The following is a 19,467-nucleotide window of genomic DNA, read 5'->3' on the forward strand; positions in this document are numbered from 1 at the left end:
TTAGACACATGCAGGTTTCCTCACGATATTTTCCTTCACCGTCAGGCACGAGATGAATTATAAACACAAATTAAGCACATAAAAATTCAGTAATGCTTGCCCGGGTTGGAACCCACGATCATCGGTTAAGATTCACGACTCATCAAATTCACTACGTTATTATATATTTAATACTTATGTATGTGTTTACACGTAATTATATTCGTGTACGAGTGTGTAAGTATTAGGTTCCTACATCATGTCATTTTTTTCTTATATCAGGAGATCAAAAAGGGACGTTACATAGATTATCTGAAAGCGATTATCCCATTCGGATAATCAATGCCAAACAATAAAAAAAATGTATGTAATTCAGATTAGTACGACGATGATCACGTAGGTTACGTAAGTTACTATTTATTATTGGAACGAACTTCTTTTACGCGGCTTACAATAGCAGAAATTGTCGCATAACGAAATAGCGTTAAGCCTACCCTTCTCTTTCCCTGTATTACTGGCTCTTTTTATTTTATACGGTTGATGTGTAAACCAAAGTAAAATTAGTTAAAACAATGTTAAATCATATATTCAAACTTAAATAAAAATACTCAAAATAAGGGAAAAGGAAGTCATGATTTTAAATATATAATGGATTTGAATATTTATAAAAATCAATAATATCGTTATATTTCTGGCGGCAATAATGGATATCACGTTACAATACTACGATCTTTCTTAATAACTATGTATCGTATTTCATAGATGGCGCTCCAAGCAATAGCTATGATAGTTTTTTTTTTGATTTTGCGTTTTGGTACTTTGCAGAAATTCAAGTTACATAATCAAAGATTTTAGTCATAAATTTAAAAAGAAGCGAAATGTAATAAATTTTTTTTTATATATAACTAGCAAAATTCATCAATATAAAACAAATATGTAAAGTAAATCTAAACTTCCAAGAGGCTAAATAAATAAACAAGATACTAAAACAGGTTGTCTTTTTTTCTTGTAGTTTAATATTATAAATTCTTTCTTCGACTAATTTAAATATTTTACATTATAAAAAAAAAAATATTTTTGAATTTTTTCATTAATTCTTTCTGGTTTTTGATTCCCAGTGTTTCGAATGTCTAATATTGATCTCTTTTTTTAAGTTATCCTTTATATTTTATTTTATAAATGTCTAAAACAGGAAAATTATAAAAAAGTTATTGGACCATTATTTATCAAGCTATTAATATTTAATTTATAGTGGACTTTGATTCCTTTTATTAACGACGTATTATTATTAAGTACCTACTAAAACAGAAGAGGGCCTTTTTTTCTCGCTGAGGCTCCCAAGCGGCACACTCCATTAGAGTGCGGCATGCCGTGTCCGTAGGTGCACCACACTCGTGGCAAGAGGGCGTTACCTCCCGCCTGACTATTCCGTGCAGGTACTTACCGAAGCACCCATGTCCGGTAAGCACCTGAGTCAATCTGAAGGTCAGTGTGCCGTCTTTTCGACTCAAGTGGGAGCGGATCGCCTCCGCTGTCGCCAGGCTTGCTGATGGGGACCTCAGATCCTTCTCCTACCTGCGAATAAGGGCTTGCTGGGCGAGAGTCCCGATTCGCAGCATCTCCTCCAACGCTGGACGGTCGCCACGTGAGTTCACTTCCACCCGGAACCGGTACACTTCCGCGAGTACCTCCACCTAGAGTTCCCAAGGCGGATCGCCCGCGAGAAGTGTCGCCGCCGTCCACGACACCGTACGATATCCGCGTATCATCCTCACCGCTATGATTCTCTGCGACCTTCGCAAGAGAGCCTTGTTTCGAGCGGTGAGAGCGTGCACCCAGATGGGCGCACCATTCAGAGCCATGGAGCGTACGACACCGGCGTATAATCGCCGGCTAGGCGTTTCCGGCCCTCCTACATTTAGTAGGAGCCGGCTTAAGGCAGCAGCAGCGTTGATGAGCTTCGGGCCTGCCTGCACCTTAATCACCGTCCAGCAGTTATAAGTACTAACACTGATATGATTAGATTAAAAAAAATTAAGGGTGGTATTTCACTCGTTATATATTTACGTGAAGACTTTAAAATCCACATAAAGACCGGCTGTCATCAATATTGATTGCTTATTCTTACATTACAGGCACTATAAGTAAGTCTTCCTAATAATATCAATTAATTATAATAAAAATGATAAAAAATTACTTGTTTATTCTTTTGTCTAACTATCTATCTGAATGCCAAATTTGAACTTTCTAGTTCATCTGGAACGGGGTTAGAGTTTTGATCTATGGTTAGTCAGTCATAAAAATGACGATTTTTGGACGTTAATATCTAAATAACTGTTTGAGATGTATTTATGAAATTTGGACCACATATATATCTCGCAAGTTTTAATATATGAGTCAAATTTGACATGTTTATGTGAAGTGTCGCTATTTTTTATAAATATATTATAAAAGTTTTTTCATATAAATATATTTATTATAAAGTTATGTATTTTATTTTTTCATACTTATCCAGATAGTAAATAGATCCGCGGAGCGGGAGCATGAGAACAATGCTTCCGCTGACGCACTTCGCCGAAGAATACCGGGGGAAGACGTCGGCGCTATGCACACCTTCTCCTCCCGCCGTAAGTGTATCCGGGGCTAGAGGGTCTACGTACCTCGAGAACCCTCTAGAATTTGAAGGCCTGCAGAGGCGGGCTTACCGACGGGACGTCACGGTAGTATGCCCAAGCGATCCCGTGGCGTCCCCCGAAAAAAAGGTGTGGGTACCGCTGGTTTTTAGTGGGTATTCTGGCACCTTCAGCGTCGGCGAGTCCCACATACCTCCCCACCTCATGTGGGGGAAACGCGCAAATGCAAAAAATCATTTACGAAATCGCTTTCATATTGTATCTTTTTTGAATTGAAATGTTGCTATTTACTTTAAGCCTTAAATATCTAATAATTGAATGTATGTAGCTCTACGCCTACTGCTTACCCATCCTGGGGGTTGGTAAATTACCAGTTATCCAAATAGCCCATGAAATTTAGTGAGTTCCAGTCATCGAATAAATTAAATCAAAACCAAAATTTTAATGTTATGCCTATCATGTGTTGCCTTATGTATATAAACTTAACAGTATGTTAGCCATATGTCAATTTATGTTTTAGATTTGTGTGTTTAAATAAATTATTATTATTATATTGAATATTACAAATGGTATATCCTTATACTAGAAATAGTTTCGCTTCCAAGACTATAATATTATCATCTAACAAATCACAAGTTTCAAAATAAACTTTGTGTTTCTTAATAATTGTACATCCTCAAGTTATCAAACCCCTTGCGTCTTGCTGGCATTTTTCACTGTAACACACACAAATAGACCAAATTGTTGTATTTACTGATAAAAACGGTATACCGATAATGTATTTCTTTCTCTTAGTATTTTAGCAATTTTAAGCTTTCAGTATCTTACCGACCTTTTCAATATCATAAAACAGCTTTATATTTCATATCATTTAAATAAATTTTAAATGTCAAAATGACGCGACGCTTCTCGTGAATGACGTAGACAAAAGTTCGGTGAGGTTCACTATAAGTAATTATTTTTATATTGTTCATACAAAAATACTAAAATAGTGATTACAAAATGGGATGATGGGTTAGAAAGGTGAAATTTTTGGGTTATATGTATTTTTAGCGCTAAATCTAAGTAAAATGCAAAATAAAAAAATGTCAAAAAATTAGAAAAAAAACTCTGGATAGGGACATCCTTAACACCGTGCGGTATAAAATATACCTTAGGACCGATTCTCATACCTCACAAATATACAAAACAAATTTAATAAAAATCGGTCGAGCTGTTTCGGAAAAGTTCGACCACAAACACGAGATTTTTATATATTAGATATACACGCATTATAATTAAGTGTTTATACATTTTACATAACGGATAAATAATATTATTAAATACAACATATTTATTTGTACGACATATTAACTATTCATTTAGAAATTATTAAAGCACATTATTGTCCATAATTATGTTAATTCGTTGTGCTTGTTAAATATTAAGTATATTTATATAAAATAACTGGATATGTAAAACAAAGTTTTTTTTTTACTATTAAATACTTTACGTTAACAAAAAATAATATTTGTGATTGCATATATATATATGTGTGTCTTTAATGTGTACGTTTATGTGTATATATAATATATCATATGTTTGTCTGTATGTGTGTGTAAACATGAGTAGCTTCGCATTAGCATTATAAATAAAGTTTTAGTTTGTGAGTTGAATAGTTTTGTTTAACCCGAGTTTAATAGAAAAAAAATACGTGGTTGGATTCACAGTAAGTTCACTGATGATTATTAAAAAAAGAATCATCACTCTAAAAATAAAATAAACCCTTAACCTTACTTTTTTCTAACCAGAATGACATTACATGTTTCTTACTTTAAAATCACAGACTTCCAAACTATCATTTATCCTTTCCTTATAGTTAAGCGCGAGCGAAGCCGCGGGCAACAGTTAGTTTTACAATGCGCCTGCAGTTAGCATCATATTTGACATTTTAGAAATAAAAGATCAATATTTCATCTATTATCTACAATAATAACTAAAATAAATAAATAATAACTAAAATGAAGACAGGTATGATAATGAACTGATCTCACAGCAATAAAAGGCCACAACGGTCGAACTCGGTGCCAATTCAGTTCCGGTATCGATTCCGACATGTTCAAGTTGCTGGTTGTATTGTCTGCGTGTGTGTGCGTCGGTTATGCTAGTGTAGCATTGGGCCACTTGGAACCGAAACCAGAGGAATTCAGTAAGCATTACTCTCTCTCTTGCTACAATGTTGATAAAATATATGTATGTATTTACAGGTATATGTTATGATACATAACACACACACGTGTATACTAAAATTATAAAGCGGTAAAATTAGATTTTTTTATGTTTGTAATGCATAAGCGTAGTATTGGATGTCCTGCGGCAAGGTGGACCGACGTTTTGAAAAAGGTGGCAGGTACGGAAGGATGCGGGCTTCCCAAGATCGGGATGGTTGGCGTTCTATGGGGAAGGTTTTCGACCAGCAGTGGACAGTGATACGCTGAAAAAAATGGATAAACTCAAATATTACTAAACCGATTTTATCGCTACATTATCAGCGAGCAGCGTGAGCGAACCACGGTTATCGAGAGCAAACAATACTACGCCTATTCTATCTATCTAGTCTATTATTCACCTACACCTTTCACCTTCACCTTCACTTCACCTTATTGTCAACTAGAAACAGTTGAATAATACGCTTTAAATTTTAATATTTTTTTATTATTTAAAACTTTAACACGTTATATAAAACTTGAGCGGCTGCGGTGCCCTTTCGAACTTCGAACATAAAACTAAATTTAAATTATTATTTTGGGATTTACGGCATAATTAAAATTCGTGCAAAAAAATATTATGGTGGTTGCGAACGGTATGTTCTATTCGTATGTACCAGTTTATCACATAATCTACCGCCAACCAGCAATTTTTAGTATTGTTGTGTTCCGGTCTGAGGGGCGAATGGGCCAGTCTAACTATAGGCACAAGGTTGGTGTCGCATATTAAGTATATTTATATAAAATAAATAGTATTGAATAGTACTATTGAATACTTTACGTTAACAAAAAATATTAACCCAACCCGCAGTGAAGCAACGTGGTGGAATAAGCTCTAAACGTTCCTCTCGAGACCACAGAGGGCCTTCGTCCAGCATTAGGACACCATGTTATATATATATGTCTTTATGCATACTTTATTTATGTGTATATAAAATATAACATATGTTTGTGTGTTAGTGTGTGTAAACATGAGTAAGTGTGACATCACATTAAAAAGCTAATTTCTTTCTCACAGAAGATCAAGAAGGATGTTACGTAGATGAATTGAAAGCGGTTATCCCAATAGGAGAGTCAAGGCCATCCAAGACTAGTTGTACGAATATTATATGTCTCGGAAACATAATGCAATATCATTCGTAAGTGTTCTTTTTTTAAATTATTTATTACACGTGTCTCACGTGAACTTAAAATTATGGATTCAAACGCCAACAAGCGCCGTCGAATGTCCTTAATTGGTGTTTATAATTCATCTCGTGCTCCGCCGTAAAGGAAAACACCGTGAGAAAGCCTGCTTGTGGCAGATGCAAGTCATACTTCCACATACGTATTTACCACATTATAGCAGCGTGGAGTAGCAAGCACCAAATCCTCATCTCACCGAGGAGGTCTCCTCTCAGACACTCACTCTCACTCACTCACTAGTGAGTGAGAACTTTTTGTTTTCACGGGGAATAGTGCGACGTTTTATTTTATTTTAAACAACAAAATTATTTTACAGGTGTAGTGTGATACAGACGACGCCCGACTGTAAATTAGTGACGGACGAAAAGAAGCCCTATCCAGACTGCTGTCCTCAAGTGGAGTGTCCTTAATCTTCTTCCAGTCTTCGTTTTCGTGTCAATCTGCACTTACTGCTCACATTACACTTGTTTAAATAACCCATGTGTTTAATGCGACTAACTGTAATCGACCTTCTTTAAACATTATGTAGAAGAGTTTCGTGTTCAATTATGTTGTAAATATAACAAATAAATGGGATCTTTGCCTATGATTTAATTATTTTAGATTTATATTTGAGACTTCAATCCTTATACCGTCTTGTATTTTTTTTAATTTAAAGTTTTATTCATTTATTTTAAACAAAATTAGCCATGTATCACCCTATTGAATTTCCAATCGGAAAAAATCAAGACGCGTCGAAATCTTAAATATTAGTCTTTTAGTAACCTGCTTTGAACATATCCTCATTAAAATCAAAATAAAATTCGATCGCTGCGAGGAAGTAGATCGCGTCAACGAATAAAGATGAAAGAAACGTTAAAGAAATCGTGAAAAGTTGCAAATCGTGAAATTAATGACCTTATTATAGAAAACAATTTTCATCATCATCTCAATCTTAATAAGATAATTCTAATTTTAAAAAAGGAAATGAATTAAATTTAGAGGACACAATACTAAACTTAGAGGAACTTATAACGAATAAAACTCCACCAAAAAAAGGCATAAAGAAAAGGCTATTTATATTCGGCGGTCAACAATGCAGTGGCTTAGCATCTGGTCTCATCATTTCAATCTTCAAGCAAAATACACGTTACGAAGATTATGATATACAGTCAATAACGAAAACCCTCCGCTAATACTGAAGAAATAATCAAACCATGTTATAATATTACCATTACAAAAACTAACCAATTTATTTTGTCTATCGGTGAAAATGACGCGAATCCACTCAAAGTTATGATGGAATTGGTAGCAATATTAAAATATTAAAAAAATTGTAAAGTCATTGTTCTAAGCGTTGATAAAATCAAATTATAAAGAAATCATAACATCTGTAAAACTATGTTTCATGCAAATAAATGATTATTTTTATTAAAAACAACAGCATACACGTTGACATTAAAAATACAATATACAGACAATTGAGCCAATTACTGTTTTCCATTGAATTATGCAAACCTAATAATAGTTAAAGAAAGAACACACAGTTAGTACCACAAGATAAATATAAACAAGATAAAATGTAAATGTAACAAAATAATAATGAGTTAAAACAAAACAGTACAATTCGATTAGGCGACACATACTGTTGTGGGTGAGTTTGGCTATGCAGTTACACTGTTATTTGTGTGTGTTTGTATTTGAGTTTACGTGTGTTTGTGTGAGTGTGATTGGTTAAATTGAATTTTGAGCCCTAAGAATATCTTTTTTAAATGATTTAATTTAATATTAAGACTTTATTACATTGCAAGCGCAGCGTAGGGCGCCCTCCAGCCAGGTGGACCTTAAGAAGGTGGCGGGCACTAACTGGATGCGAAAGGCGGAGGACAGGGAGCTTTGGCGCACCTTGGGAGAGGCCTATGTTCAGCAGTGGACAACGATTGGCTGTTGATTGATATGATTGATTGATTACATTACAATTGTTTCGACACATATATCTCCAAGCCTAAATATCCATGATTTTAAGTTAAAAAACTGAAAAATATTAACTAAAATTATTCTTTTAGTATACTTGCTGCTAGTCTAAATATTACGTACGTCACAATTTCTGGAAAAATCTTTTAATTTTTTCGATGTATAAATAACATTATCAAATATAAATTGTCTGCGATTGCCGAATCAATCTGGAAACAATGTTTAGTTTTATTAAAATTAAATAGTATCGCGTCTGAATGACACATTTAGGCAGTCAATGCACACGTATACAAAAACGTGATTCAAACAGATAAGGAATTTATTGGACAGTAGACCAATTACCGGTTCTGAGGGGTGTGGGCAACTACATTGTTGTACCAACCGGCATTGCTTGTTTAAATATGGATATCAATAATATCGTAGAGAAGGTTGAGGCTTATATATAGTTGATGATGACGTAATTAAATAGCCAGTTTTTGTTGGTCGTAACTTTACTGAAAAGCCAGGCATACTTCTAACGAAAACAAGAACATGAACTACAGAGCACGGCACGGTACTTTTTGAAAGAAAAAGTCGCCATTTGCAACGCTACATACATAAAGTATAAATTAGCTAAATTCATATTCGTAAATTCATAAATCTTGAAATCGCGCATCATTGTTTAAATTTTCATTATTTTGGATGCTCAAGATTAATAAATATGGTCAAAACATAATATTATGTGCGCGGGATGTGTCGCGTTGAAAGCGCACGCGCATTGTTTGTAATTTATGATACCATAGACATATATATGACATTTGCATACCATCTTATGGTTGTTGTGGCAGGATTTTAACCACATTGTAACAGCAATAATTAACCTACAAATTTGCAAATAAATAATTTAAATTCGAATTTGAAAGCTTTTACGGCGTGAGCAGAATAGTTATTGTCATGTAGAATTGTGAAAAAAAAATCAGTCCTATTGTTAATACTTTTTTATTTATTTATTTTAAGATTTCTACTTGAGACTACAACCCTTATTATTATTTTTTATTTTTTATTAAATAATTTAAAAAAACTTTGGCCGTGGGCTTGATTCAATTTCCCATCGAATAAAAATCAGGATCCCTCTAAATGTTGAATATTAATCTCTTGATAATATGATTCACCCATAGACTTTAACTCGGACGCTAGCTTTTATAAATATTTTATAAGTCTTTTCATATAAATATATTTATTATAAAGTTATCTATAATTTTTCATCCTCCACGCAATAAACGAGACAAAAAAAGCAACAGTATGACCGGTTTGAAAGGACTTGAAATTAATTGAATACCTTAGATTTGGGAAGAATTCATGAATAAATTACAGCGTTATTAATATTATAATATGTTTTATTACAAATGTTATATTCTTATTCTAGAAATAGTTTCGTTCCCAAGACAATAATATCATCATCTAATAAATCGCAAGTTTTGTCTTTGTGTTTTTTAATAATTGTACATCCTCAAGTTATAAAAGAACAATCTTCTATTTTGTAATAAACAAATCCCCACAGACGTGTTTTCTGCGCCTTTGGTGTATCTTTCTATTATTTGATTGATTTTATCTATACATCTACACATATAAATAAAATTGAAATGTCTGTCTGTGATTTCAAAATAACTGCCCCTTTTAAAGTTAGTATGACTATTTGCGATTTACCAAAACCAAAACAATCATTTAATTTTTATTTTTTCTGTCTGTCTGTTTGTCCAGGCTAATCTTAGAAATGGCTAAACATTAGAAATTGAAATAACTAAATTATTATAAGAAGTATTTCGAGGTTTCGTTTAGTCTTTATTTCATCAAAATCGGTTGAGTCTATCAAAAGTTATAAAAACATAATAATTTTTGTTGTTATATCTATACACGTATAATAATATAATATTAATAATAATATGTGCCGTGGAGTACCGGCCTAGAATAGTACTCCCCCAATCTCATCCCGTGGGTGTCGTAAGAGGCGACTGAGGGACGGGGAAAAGGGGGGATGGGCAGCTGCGTCCCCCCTCCCATAAACATCTTACCCCCCTACTGCGCTCGCCAACACGCCTGCCCAGCGCGGCGAGTAATGGGCAAACCCCTCCATTAATGGCAGATGCGCCCAAAAAAAGGCCCCCAGTTACCGGCAAGCCCGCTAGGCCCGACCAAGGTAGCGGTCGCGGTATCGGCAGGGCAGGGGGTGCTAAGAATCACCGGTTCACGGCAGGCTACCGTATAAAACGACTGAACATGGCAACGTATAATGGACGCTCGATGAGGCTGGACCATCACCTCGCCGAATTAGAAGTAGAGTTAAGTCATATAAACTGGCATATACTGGGGTTATCTGAAGTCCGAAGACAGGGGGAGGACACGATAACTCTAGAGTCCGGTAACTTACTCTACTTCCGCGAAGGTGATAACCTCTCCCAGGGTGGTGTCGGTTTTCTAGTCAAAAAGGATCTCATTAGCAGCATTGTGGAAATCAGTAGTGTGTCGAACCGGGTAGCGTACCTTGTCCTAAAACTTTCCGACAGGTACTCCCTGAAGGTCGTACAGGTATATGCGCCAACTTCGACATACTCTGATGATGTGGTCGAAGCGATGTACGAGGACATCGCAAAGGCCCTCAACGACACCTCGAAGGCCCACTACAATGTTGTTATGGGAGACTTTAATGCTAAAGTGGGAGTACAAGATAGCGGTGAATCGAAAGTCGGACCTTACGGCTTGGGCTGCAGAAATCACAGGGGGCAAATGCTGGTAAACTTTCTCGAAGCGCAGGGGCTTTTTTTGATGAATTCTTTCTTTCAAAAGAAGCCTCAGAGGAGGTGGACCTGGCGAAGCCCCGATAACGTGACAAGGAACGAGATAGACTTTATCATTTCGAATAAAAGGCACATATTTAGAGATGTTTCAGTGATCAACAGGTTTAATACCGGAAGTGATCACCAAAGCGGTTCGAGGCACTCTAAATATCAACTTAAAAGCCGAAAGATCGAGAATGATGAGGTCTACTCTCCGATCTACCATGCTCCAAGCTGCTCAAGGCTCCGAAAAGTTCCAAATGGAACTTCAAAATCAATTCACCGCGTTGGAAACCATAAGCAGCATTGATGAGAGAACCGACACGCTGGTCAAAATACTGCAAAACACATCCCGCAAGTGTTTTCCGCCACAGAGAAGAGACAACGCACCAAAACTCTCTGCTGAGACACTCGAGCTCATGAGAAAACGACGAGAACTACCATCGTTTTTGTCAGATAAGGCCTTAAACCGAACAATAAAAACGCTGACGCGACGCGATCTCCGACGCTCCAATACCCGTGCCATCAAGGCTGCGATTGAGCAAAATCGGGGATCGAAAGTGTTCGCTCGCAAGTTTGGGAGGCCGCGTCTGACAAAACTTAAAACTGAAAATGGTGGGGTCGTTACCTCTAGGCCTGAGATTATCGGAGAAGTAGAGAGGTTTTATGGGCAGTTGTTCTCTTCAAGATCGGATAAACCCGTGGGAATCAGTATTGATGACCAGCGCGCCCCTCTTATGCGCCATTACTCCGAGGAGCTCCCGGTCGTTGACCAAGGAGAGATTAGGGCGGCTCTAGAACAGCTTAAAAACAACAAAGCTCCGGGAGATGACGGAATCACAACAGAGTTGCTTAAGGCAGGCGGGACTCCGGTCCTGAAAGAGCTAGCAAGCCTCTTTAATTCCGTCATCCAACATGGCAAGACCCCGGAAACGTGGAGCGGGAGTGAGGTGGTACTGTTTTTCAAGAAAGGTGATAAAACCCTCTTGAAAAACTACAGACCAATCTCCCTCCTGAGTCACGTGTATAAGCTGTTCTCAAGAGTCGTCACGAACCGTCTCGCCAGACGACTTGACGAGTTCCAGCCCCCAGAGCAAGCCGGCTTTCGATCAGGCTACAGCACCGTGGACCACATCCATACTGTTCGGCAGATTGTGCAGAAGACCGAAGAGTACAATCAGCCGCTGTGTATGGCATTTGTGGACTACGAGAAAGCCTTCGACTCCATCGAAACCTGGGCAGTGCTCGACTCATTGCAGAGATGTCATATCGATTGGAGATATATCGAGGTACTGAGATGTCTGTACAACGCCGCTACAATGACTGTCCACATCCAGGACTGTAAGACGAAGGCGATCCAACTGCGCAGAGGGGTGAGACAGGGGGATGTAATATCCCCGAAACTGTTCACCAACGCGTTGGAAGACGTTTTCAAAACGCTGGATTGGACTAGGTATGGAGTCAATGTAAACGGCGAGTACATCTCACACCTTCGATTTGCCGACGATATCGTCATCATAGCAGAGTCGCTGGAACAACTCACCGAAATGCTGCGTAGCCTAGGCGAGTCTTCCCGGCGTGTCGGTCTCGGTATGAACTTGGACAAGACCAAGGTCATGTTCAATAGGCATGTCGTGCCGGGACCGATATACGTCGAGGGGAAACCTCTCGAAGTTGTTAGTGAATATACCTACCTAGGACAGATAATACAAGTCGGTAGGAACAACTTCGAGAAGGAAGCCGATCGAAGAATTCGCTTGGGATGGGCAGCATTTGGCAACCTTCGTCAAGTCCTCAAGTCGTCTATACCGCAATGTTTGAAGACGAAAGTCTTCAACCAATGCGTCTTACCTGCCATGACATACGGTGCCGAAACGTGGACACTAACTGCGGGACTAGTCCACAAATTCAAAGTCGCTCAGCGTGCTATGGAGCGAGCTATGCTCGGAGTATCTTTGAAGGATAAGATCAGAAATGAGATTATCCGGAAAAGAACCGGAGTCATCGACATAGCTTGTAAAATTAGCAGGCTGAAGTGGCAGTGGGCTGGTCACGTATGTCGTAGGACCGATGGCCGTTGGAGCAGACGAGTCCTAGAGTGGAGACCGCGAATCGGCAAGCGCAGCGTAGGGCGCCCTCCAGCCAGGTGGACCGACGACCTTAAGAAGGTGGCGGGCACCAACTGGATGCGGAAGGCGGAGGACAAGGAGCTTTGGCGCACCTTGGGAGAGGCCTATGTTCAGCAGTGGACAACGATTGGCTGTTGATTGATTGAATAATAATATATAATAATGACTTTTCCTGAATGATTCATCAACGCTGAGCCTAAACCACAGGGGTTAGGAACTTGAAATTTTGGCAGTTAATACATTTTATGATGTAAACACCCACTAAGGAAGGATTTCTGGAAATTCCACCTCTAAAGGGTTAAAATAAGGGATGAACGATTGTATGAAAACCCGTCATTTTTGAAGTTATAAATAAATAAATACGTAAAGGTAAAATAGGGGTGAAAGTTTGTATGCGGATTCTATCATTTTTGATGTAAGAAGATTGATATTTAATATTAAGTTTCTGATTAAAAATAAATGCATACATATTTCGTCGTTTTTAGAAATTAAACCCCAAACGGGAGAAATGGGGTTGAAACATTAATATAAAATTGAAAAACTATAGTCCGATGTGGTTGAAATTTACTATTTGTGTTTCTTGATTGAATTGATATTTTAAAGTTTTAAGAAATTCCACCCAAACGGATGGCAGTTTTTTTAGTTTTTTTTAATCGTTATTCGAATTCGTATTCGCTTAAAAACTTCATTCACATGCATCTGGGTGCAAATGACGAAATGCAAAATACACAATGTCTTAATATAGAGTAATACTTTTCTTTAAACGATCTTCAATATGATAGTGAAGTTTGTATAAAGAAAATGTATTCCATTATTGCCATATGCACCACTTAATTGATAGTCTCGAAGCTTTACCTCAACATGACCCTTAATTCTTACAGATTTATTTTATGATGTGCTCGAGAAGTAGTTTTCATTTCAAGAATATCATCCATGAGAATATATCATTCGAATTTGAAAGAGTAAAATGCTTCTCCATGACAAACAAAAGTCCCATTGCCTGTCGTTGAACGTGGCCGGCAATGATTTTTAGTGAGAATTATTATCACATGGATAGTTGTTACGTTGCATGCTCCAGAGTGAGCTCTTCGCGTAACTTAGTAATTTTAGCCCCAAAATAAAATACCTCAAACGTCGTTTTTATGTAAATAATATATATGTATATAAATTGTAATATCAAAATCGCTAACTGATATTATAATTTATATTAATTTCAGTCAGAGATCCACCACCTATGTTGCCTATGTAAAAATCCTAGATTTAGATAAAAATGCCAACTAAAATTGTGTACATGTTTTTGAGTGTAAATAAAATTTATTATTATTATTATTTATGTTATAGGTAGCCGGACGGGCAAATAGGCCACCTGATAAGTGATCGCCACCATTCTTAGACCTTGGCGATGTAAAGAATCTTAACCATTCCTGACATCGCTAATGCGCCACCAATCTTGGGAACGAAGATGTTATGTCCTTTGTATCTATAAATACACTGGCTTACTCATTCATCCCTCAAACTGGAACGCAACCATACTAAGTATTGCTGTTTAGTTGTAGAATATCTGAGTGGGTACCTAAAGCCCACCACCGTTTACAAAGACGTGCTTCGATTATTCATTATAAACAAAGTTTTAGTTTGTGACTTAAATAGTTTTGTTTAACCTGAGTTTGATCGAATATAAAAATAATTGGTACGCTTGCTCATTTACAATATTAACTATATCCAACGGCCTGAGTAGGATTTGTATAAAATATTTTTTTTCTTCAAGCCATTTAAGTCACTATGAAATATATTAAGTAAAACTACAGGGATTCACAGTAAGTTCACTAATGATTATTAAAAGAAGAATCATCAATCTAAAAATAAAAAAGAAACCTTAACCTTACTTTTTTCTAAACAGAATGACATTACATGCTTCTTTCTTTAAAATCACAGACTTCCAAACTATCATTTATCCTTTCCTTATAGTTAAGCGTGAGCGAAGCCGCGGGCAACAGTTAGTTTTACAATGTGCCTACAGCCAGCATCATAATTGACATTTTAGAAATAAAAGATCAATATTTTATCTATTATCTACTATAATAACATAAAATGAAGACATGTTTGATAATGGACCTGATCTCACAGCAATAAAAGGCCACAACGGTCGAACTCGGTGCCAATTCAGTTGTGGTATTGATTCCGACATGTTTAAGTTGCTGGTTGTGTTGTCTGCGTGTGTGTACGTCGGTTATGCTACTGTAATAGACCGATACTTGGAGCCGAAACCAGAGGAATTCAGTAAGCATTACTCCCTCTCTTGCTACGATGTTGATAATATGTATGTATGTATTTACAGAGATATGTTATCATACATAACACACACACACATGTATACTAAAATTATAAAGAGGTAAAATTAGATTTTTTGTATGCTTATAATGCATACGCGTAGTGTAGAAAGCCCTGCGACAAGGTGGACTGACGATTTGAAAAAGGTGGCAGATACAGCAGGGATGGATGCGGGCTGCCCAAGATCAGGATTTTTGGCGTTCTATGGGGAGGCTTTCGTTCAGCAGTCGGACACTATGTTATATATATCTTTAATGTGTACGTTTATGTATATGTATAATATAACATCACATTAAAAAGTTAATTTCTTTCTCACAGAAGATCAAGAAGGATGTTACGTAAAGGAATTGAATGCGGTTATCCCAATAGGAGAGTCCAGGACATCCGAGACTAGTTGTGTGAAAATGATATGTCTCGGAAGCACGATACAATATCATTCGTAAGTTTTTTTTTAAATCATTTATGAAACGTGTCTCACGTGAACTTAATATTATGGATTCAAACGCCAACAAGCGCCGTCGAATATGCATGTTCTTAATTTGTGTTTATAATTCATCTCGTGCTCCGCCGTAAAGGAAAACATCGTGAGAAAGCCTGCTTGTGGAAGATGCAAGTCTTACTTCCACATACGTATTTACCGCATTGGAGCAGCGTGGAGCAGCAAGCTCCAAATCTTCACCGCACCATGAGGTCTCCTCGGTAACCACTAGTGAGAACTTTTTGTTTTCACGGGGAATAGTGCGACGTCTTATTTTATTTTAAACTACAAAATTATTTTACAGGTGTAGTAGGGTAGGGCTGCCGGTTAACGACTGTAAATATGTGTCGGACAGTAATAAGCCCTATCCAGACTGCTGTACTCGACTGGAGTGTCCTTAATCTTCTTCCAGTCTTCGTTTTCATGTCAATCTGCACTGTTTCTACACTTACTGCTCACAGTACACTTGTTTAAGTAACCCATGTGTTTAATGCAAGTAACTGTAATAGACCTTCTTTAAACATAATGTAAAAGAGTTTCGTGTTCAATTATGTTACAAGTATAACAAATAAATGGATCTTTGCTTATGATTTAATTGTTTTATTATTTTAAATTTGTTTTTAAGTATTTTTTAATATTTAAAGTATTTATTTATTTTAAAAGAAACAGCCAAATATCACCGTATTGGATTTCTCATCGGAAAAAATCAAGAGCCTTAGCTTACACCTTGTTGATTTTCTTATATGCCTTGTATTTTTGCATAATTTGTTTCACTTTAAATATATTATAATGAATGGTTTAATACCCTTGTCTAAAGCCAGCCGACAAGCTGGAACAATTTCTGTTAAGCATGGCTACCCTTTACCGTTGATCGATTATCATTTTGACAGATTATCTGGTAATTCTCTTTGTATCAATCTTGATCTGGCATTTGATTTTGACAGCAGTAATCATGAGCTCACCGCATTCGCCATACCTACCATCATACATACCAGTTTCAATTAAAAAGAATGCTTTTCAATTAAGGAAATGCACTTTTATGGCTTGCTAGTTTCTTTTGAAGATTGGGGGTCCGATTAGAGGTTACTTCGGTTAGTGCCAAGAGGTGTCAAATGACAATTTGCGAATGTAATATGAAGACAACACCGGTTTTGAAAATAATATAAACAGGTTAAAAGAAATATTCTTGTTTCCAAAGATACATCCAAAAAAATATGTCGCACGTCGTACCACCAATGCCGTAGCTAGGTGGACAAGGGCCCCGGTGCATAAGGATATAATCGGGCCCTCTTCCCCTCTTTCCGCGTAGCTTGAACTTATATTGGCCTTCAAAATTATAGATAGGAACAAGAATAGGAAACAGTGAGTTCAACTTATCCCTAGTAGGCAATCCGTACGGCGTCTCTATGAAGGGTAGAATCTCTATGTGCGTAATAGAAGAAAATGGGAATAAATAAACAACGACGCACATGACAATACAGAATATTTATTATACAGATGAGATCAATAAAAGGAATAAAACGATTTTGGAAAATAAAATGGAAATTCTTTGGAGTACTTACTGAAATTTTTATACATTGCTTGTCAATGTTTAGTAAAGATTACAATGAGCTCAACAAAAAAATCACAGAACAGTTTGTTTGGTGATGATGCGGTAGAGAGTAAAGTTCGTCGGTAATCATATACTAATACTGTTATAAAATCAATATTAATTCATAATAAGATATTATAGCTTCTATAGTAGCTCATATGTCAATTTGAAATTGAGTTAGAAAAACGTTCTTTTTTTCTCGTTGTCGATCAAGTTGAGAGTTATTATAGATACGGTTACCGTTGTGCTGCAACCTGTATCATACATGTTTTTTCATCGATAAATTTTCTTAGGGAAAATGAGTTCGAGCAAAATATGGTGCCAGAAGGATGAATGTGCGGAATAGAAATAATAGCATTAGTGGTGATACTTGATGAAATAAGGCTGGTAGTAAGGAATTATGAATTACAACAATCAGCGACACACCTAGCGTCAACTATTATAAAGCGACAGAAAGTTGAAAACATTGGAAACATCGCAAAGATCATAAATGAGAACTGATGCAAGGCAAGGGCGAATGAAAACTTGACTAAAATGTTGATAGGTAGAATTGTAAAATTGCTCTCACGACCGTCAAGCACGTGAGCTTATCGCTGATCCAATGTGCTACGGGCGTACTCATCCAAACTACTAAATAACTGAAATAACGATAACAAGCTGCACATGATTATCGAGGACGCTTGTGCTAAAAATCTTAAATCAGGAGTTCTGCAATTGTTTATGTTCATTAAAAAACATAAAAAATAAAGAAAAAGAATTTTCTTTTTATTTTATGCCCCTCTCTTTTCAAAGCTGAGGCACATTGGCAATATTTCTTAGTGCCAATGTAAAATAAAATTAAGACCGTGACCCGTGAGACAGCCGGCAGTGCCTTGTGCGAGGTTGTAAGCGCAGTTTGTGTTTACGTGTCTTTTATTGTATTGTACGTCCCGTTTTCAAATTGAACAAAAAAAATCATTTGTTATAAAAAATAAAATACACAAATAGGCTGTTTGAAAAAGAAAAGGGTTTTATAACAAGCCCTTGAGAATATTATAGACTATCTACTTAGTTTCTGCCCGATTGTGAGGGCAGATGAAGGTATCCTAACCTTTTCTACACAAGTATAGACAACGTGTACCAATGCATTCATGACGATCGATTGAGTAGTTAAGACGTGAATTCATAACAAATAAATAAATCCACTTCCGCATTTATAATATTAGTAAGGATTATAGGCTAATATAATATACGGCTCTGCGGTACCATTGCAGATTAAAAATTGTTACACGTGAATAAAATTATTTCTTCGTTACAACATTTTTTTTACATTTTGTCATATTGTTCGCCAACTTTTAAAAATACTCTATTCGCCTGACTTCTCGTCGATTCGTGGAGTCTTGAATAATAAACTAATGTACAGCCCATACTGCTATTTGCAAATAAGTACTGTCGTTGCCAATATCTCGAATTTTGTCGTATTATTAACCTTTCACATATCTCATGATTACAATATGTCACATAATTACAGTTGTAAGCTATGTAATTTTATGAAAGGTATATTGTCCATATGGCTTTGATTTGAATATTTTATAAAAATGTAAGAAAATCAACAAGACGGGTGGTCAAATAAATTATAATTTTAAGTAGGGTTAAGGTAAGTCCTTAAACGGCCGTGTGAATTGATTTGTCTCAGTTCGTCTCGAGCATCGGTAGCAAAATCAAAGGTACGGTTTTTGTGTTACTATAATATTTACTGTGTAATGTATAATGTTATAATGTGATTTATATGAAATAAATATACTCAGTGATGTGTATGTTTTGTTTTGTTTAAAAAAATAATAATGAATGCTAACACAATATCTTAAAATAACGTTTTACTAAACCACAGTATAACCAATTTCACTTTTTGACAATTGGAACAAGTGATTATCGATTCGATTATCAAAACTTTGACTTACAGCGGCAATGTGCATACGGTGGTGACCCCTTATCATCAGATGGTTCATAATATATCAGTCTAGCTACCAATTGTACTAAAAAAAAGATAACTTTTTCAAGCTCATAATGTCAGACGAATGTATTATGAGTCACCGATCAAGGATAGAAGCCGTAAACAGTCCAAGAGACCTAAGAAGTTCAGACAAAAT

The 19,467-nt window shown here is 36.4% G+C and overlaps 1 protein-coding gene across 2 annotated transcripts; it reads left to right on the forward strand.

The window, feature by feature from the left end:
• Nucleotides 1–4,683: 4,683 nt before the first annotated feature.
• LOC126778433 (uncharacterized) lies at nucleotides 4,684–16,249 on the forward strand. 2 transcript variants are annotated; one of them, XM_050501957.1, is made up of 3 exons: nucleotides 4,684–4,800; nucleotides 15,588–15,708; nucleotides 16,052–16,249. In XM_050501957.1, the coding sequence occupies exons 1-3, from the start codon at nucleotides 4,707–4,709 to the stop codon at nucleotides 16,146–16,148; spliced, it is 312 nt and encodes a 103-aa protein (XP_050357914.1). In that variant the 5' UTR covers nucleotides 4,684–4,706; the 3' UTR covers nucleotides 16,149–16,249. The 2 variants fall into 2 exon arrangements, with proteins under 2 accessions (XP_050357914.1, XP_050357924.1); XM_050501967.1 differs by lacking the exons at nucleotides 15,588–15,708; nucleotides 16,052–16,249 and adding exons at nucleotides 5,877–5,997; nucleotides 6,360–6,632.
• Nucleotides 16,250–19,467: the final 3,218 nt, after the last annotated feature.

This window comes from Nymphalis io, chromosome 2 (assembly GCF_905147045.1).
Source record: "Nymphalis io chromosome 2, ilAglIoxx1.1, whole genome shotgun sequence".
In the NCBI taxonomy this organism is placed as follows: domain Eukaryota; kingdom Metazoa; phylum Arthropoda; class Insecta; order Lepidoptera; family Nymphalidae; genus Nymphalis; species Nymphalis io.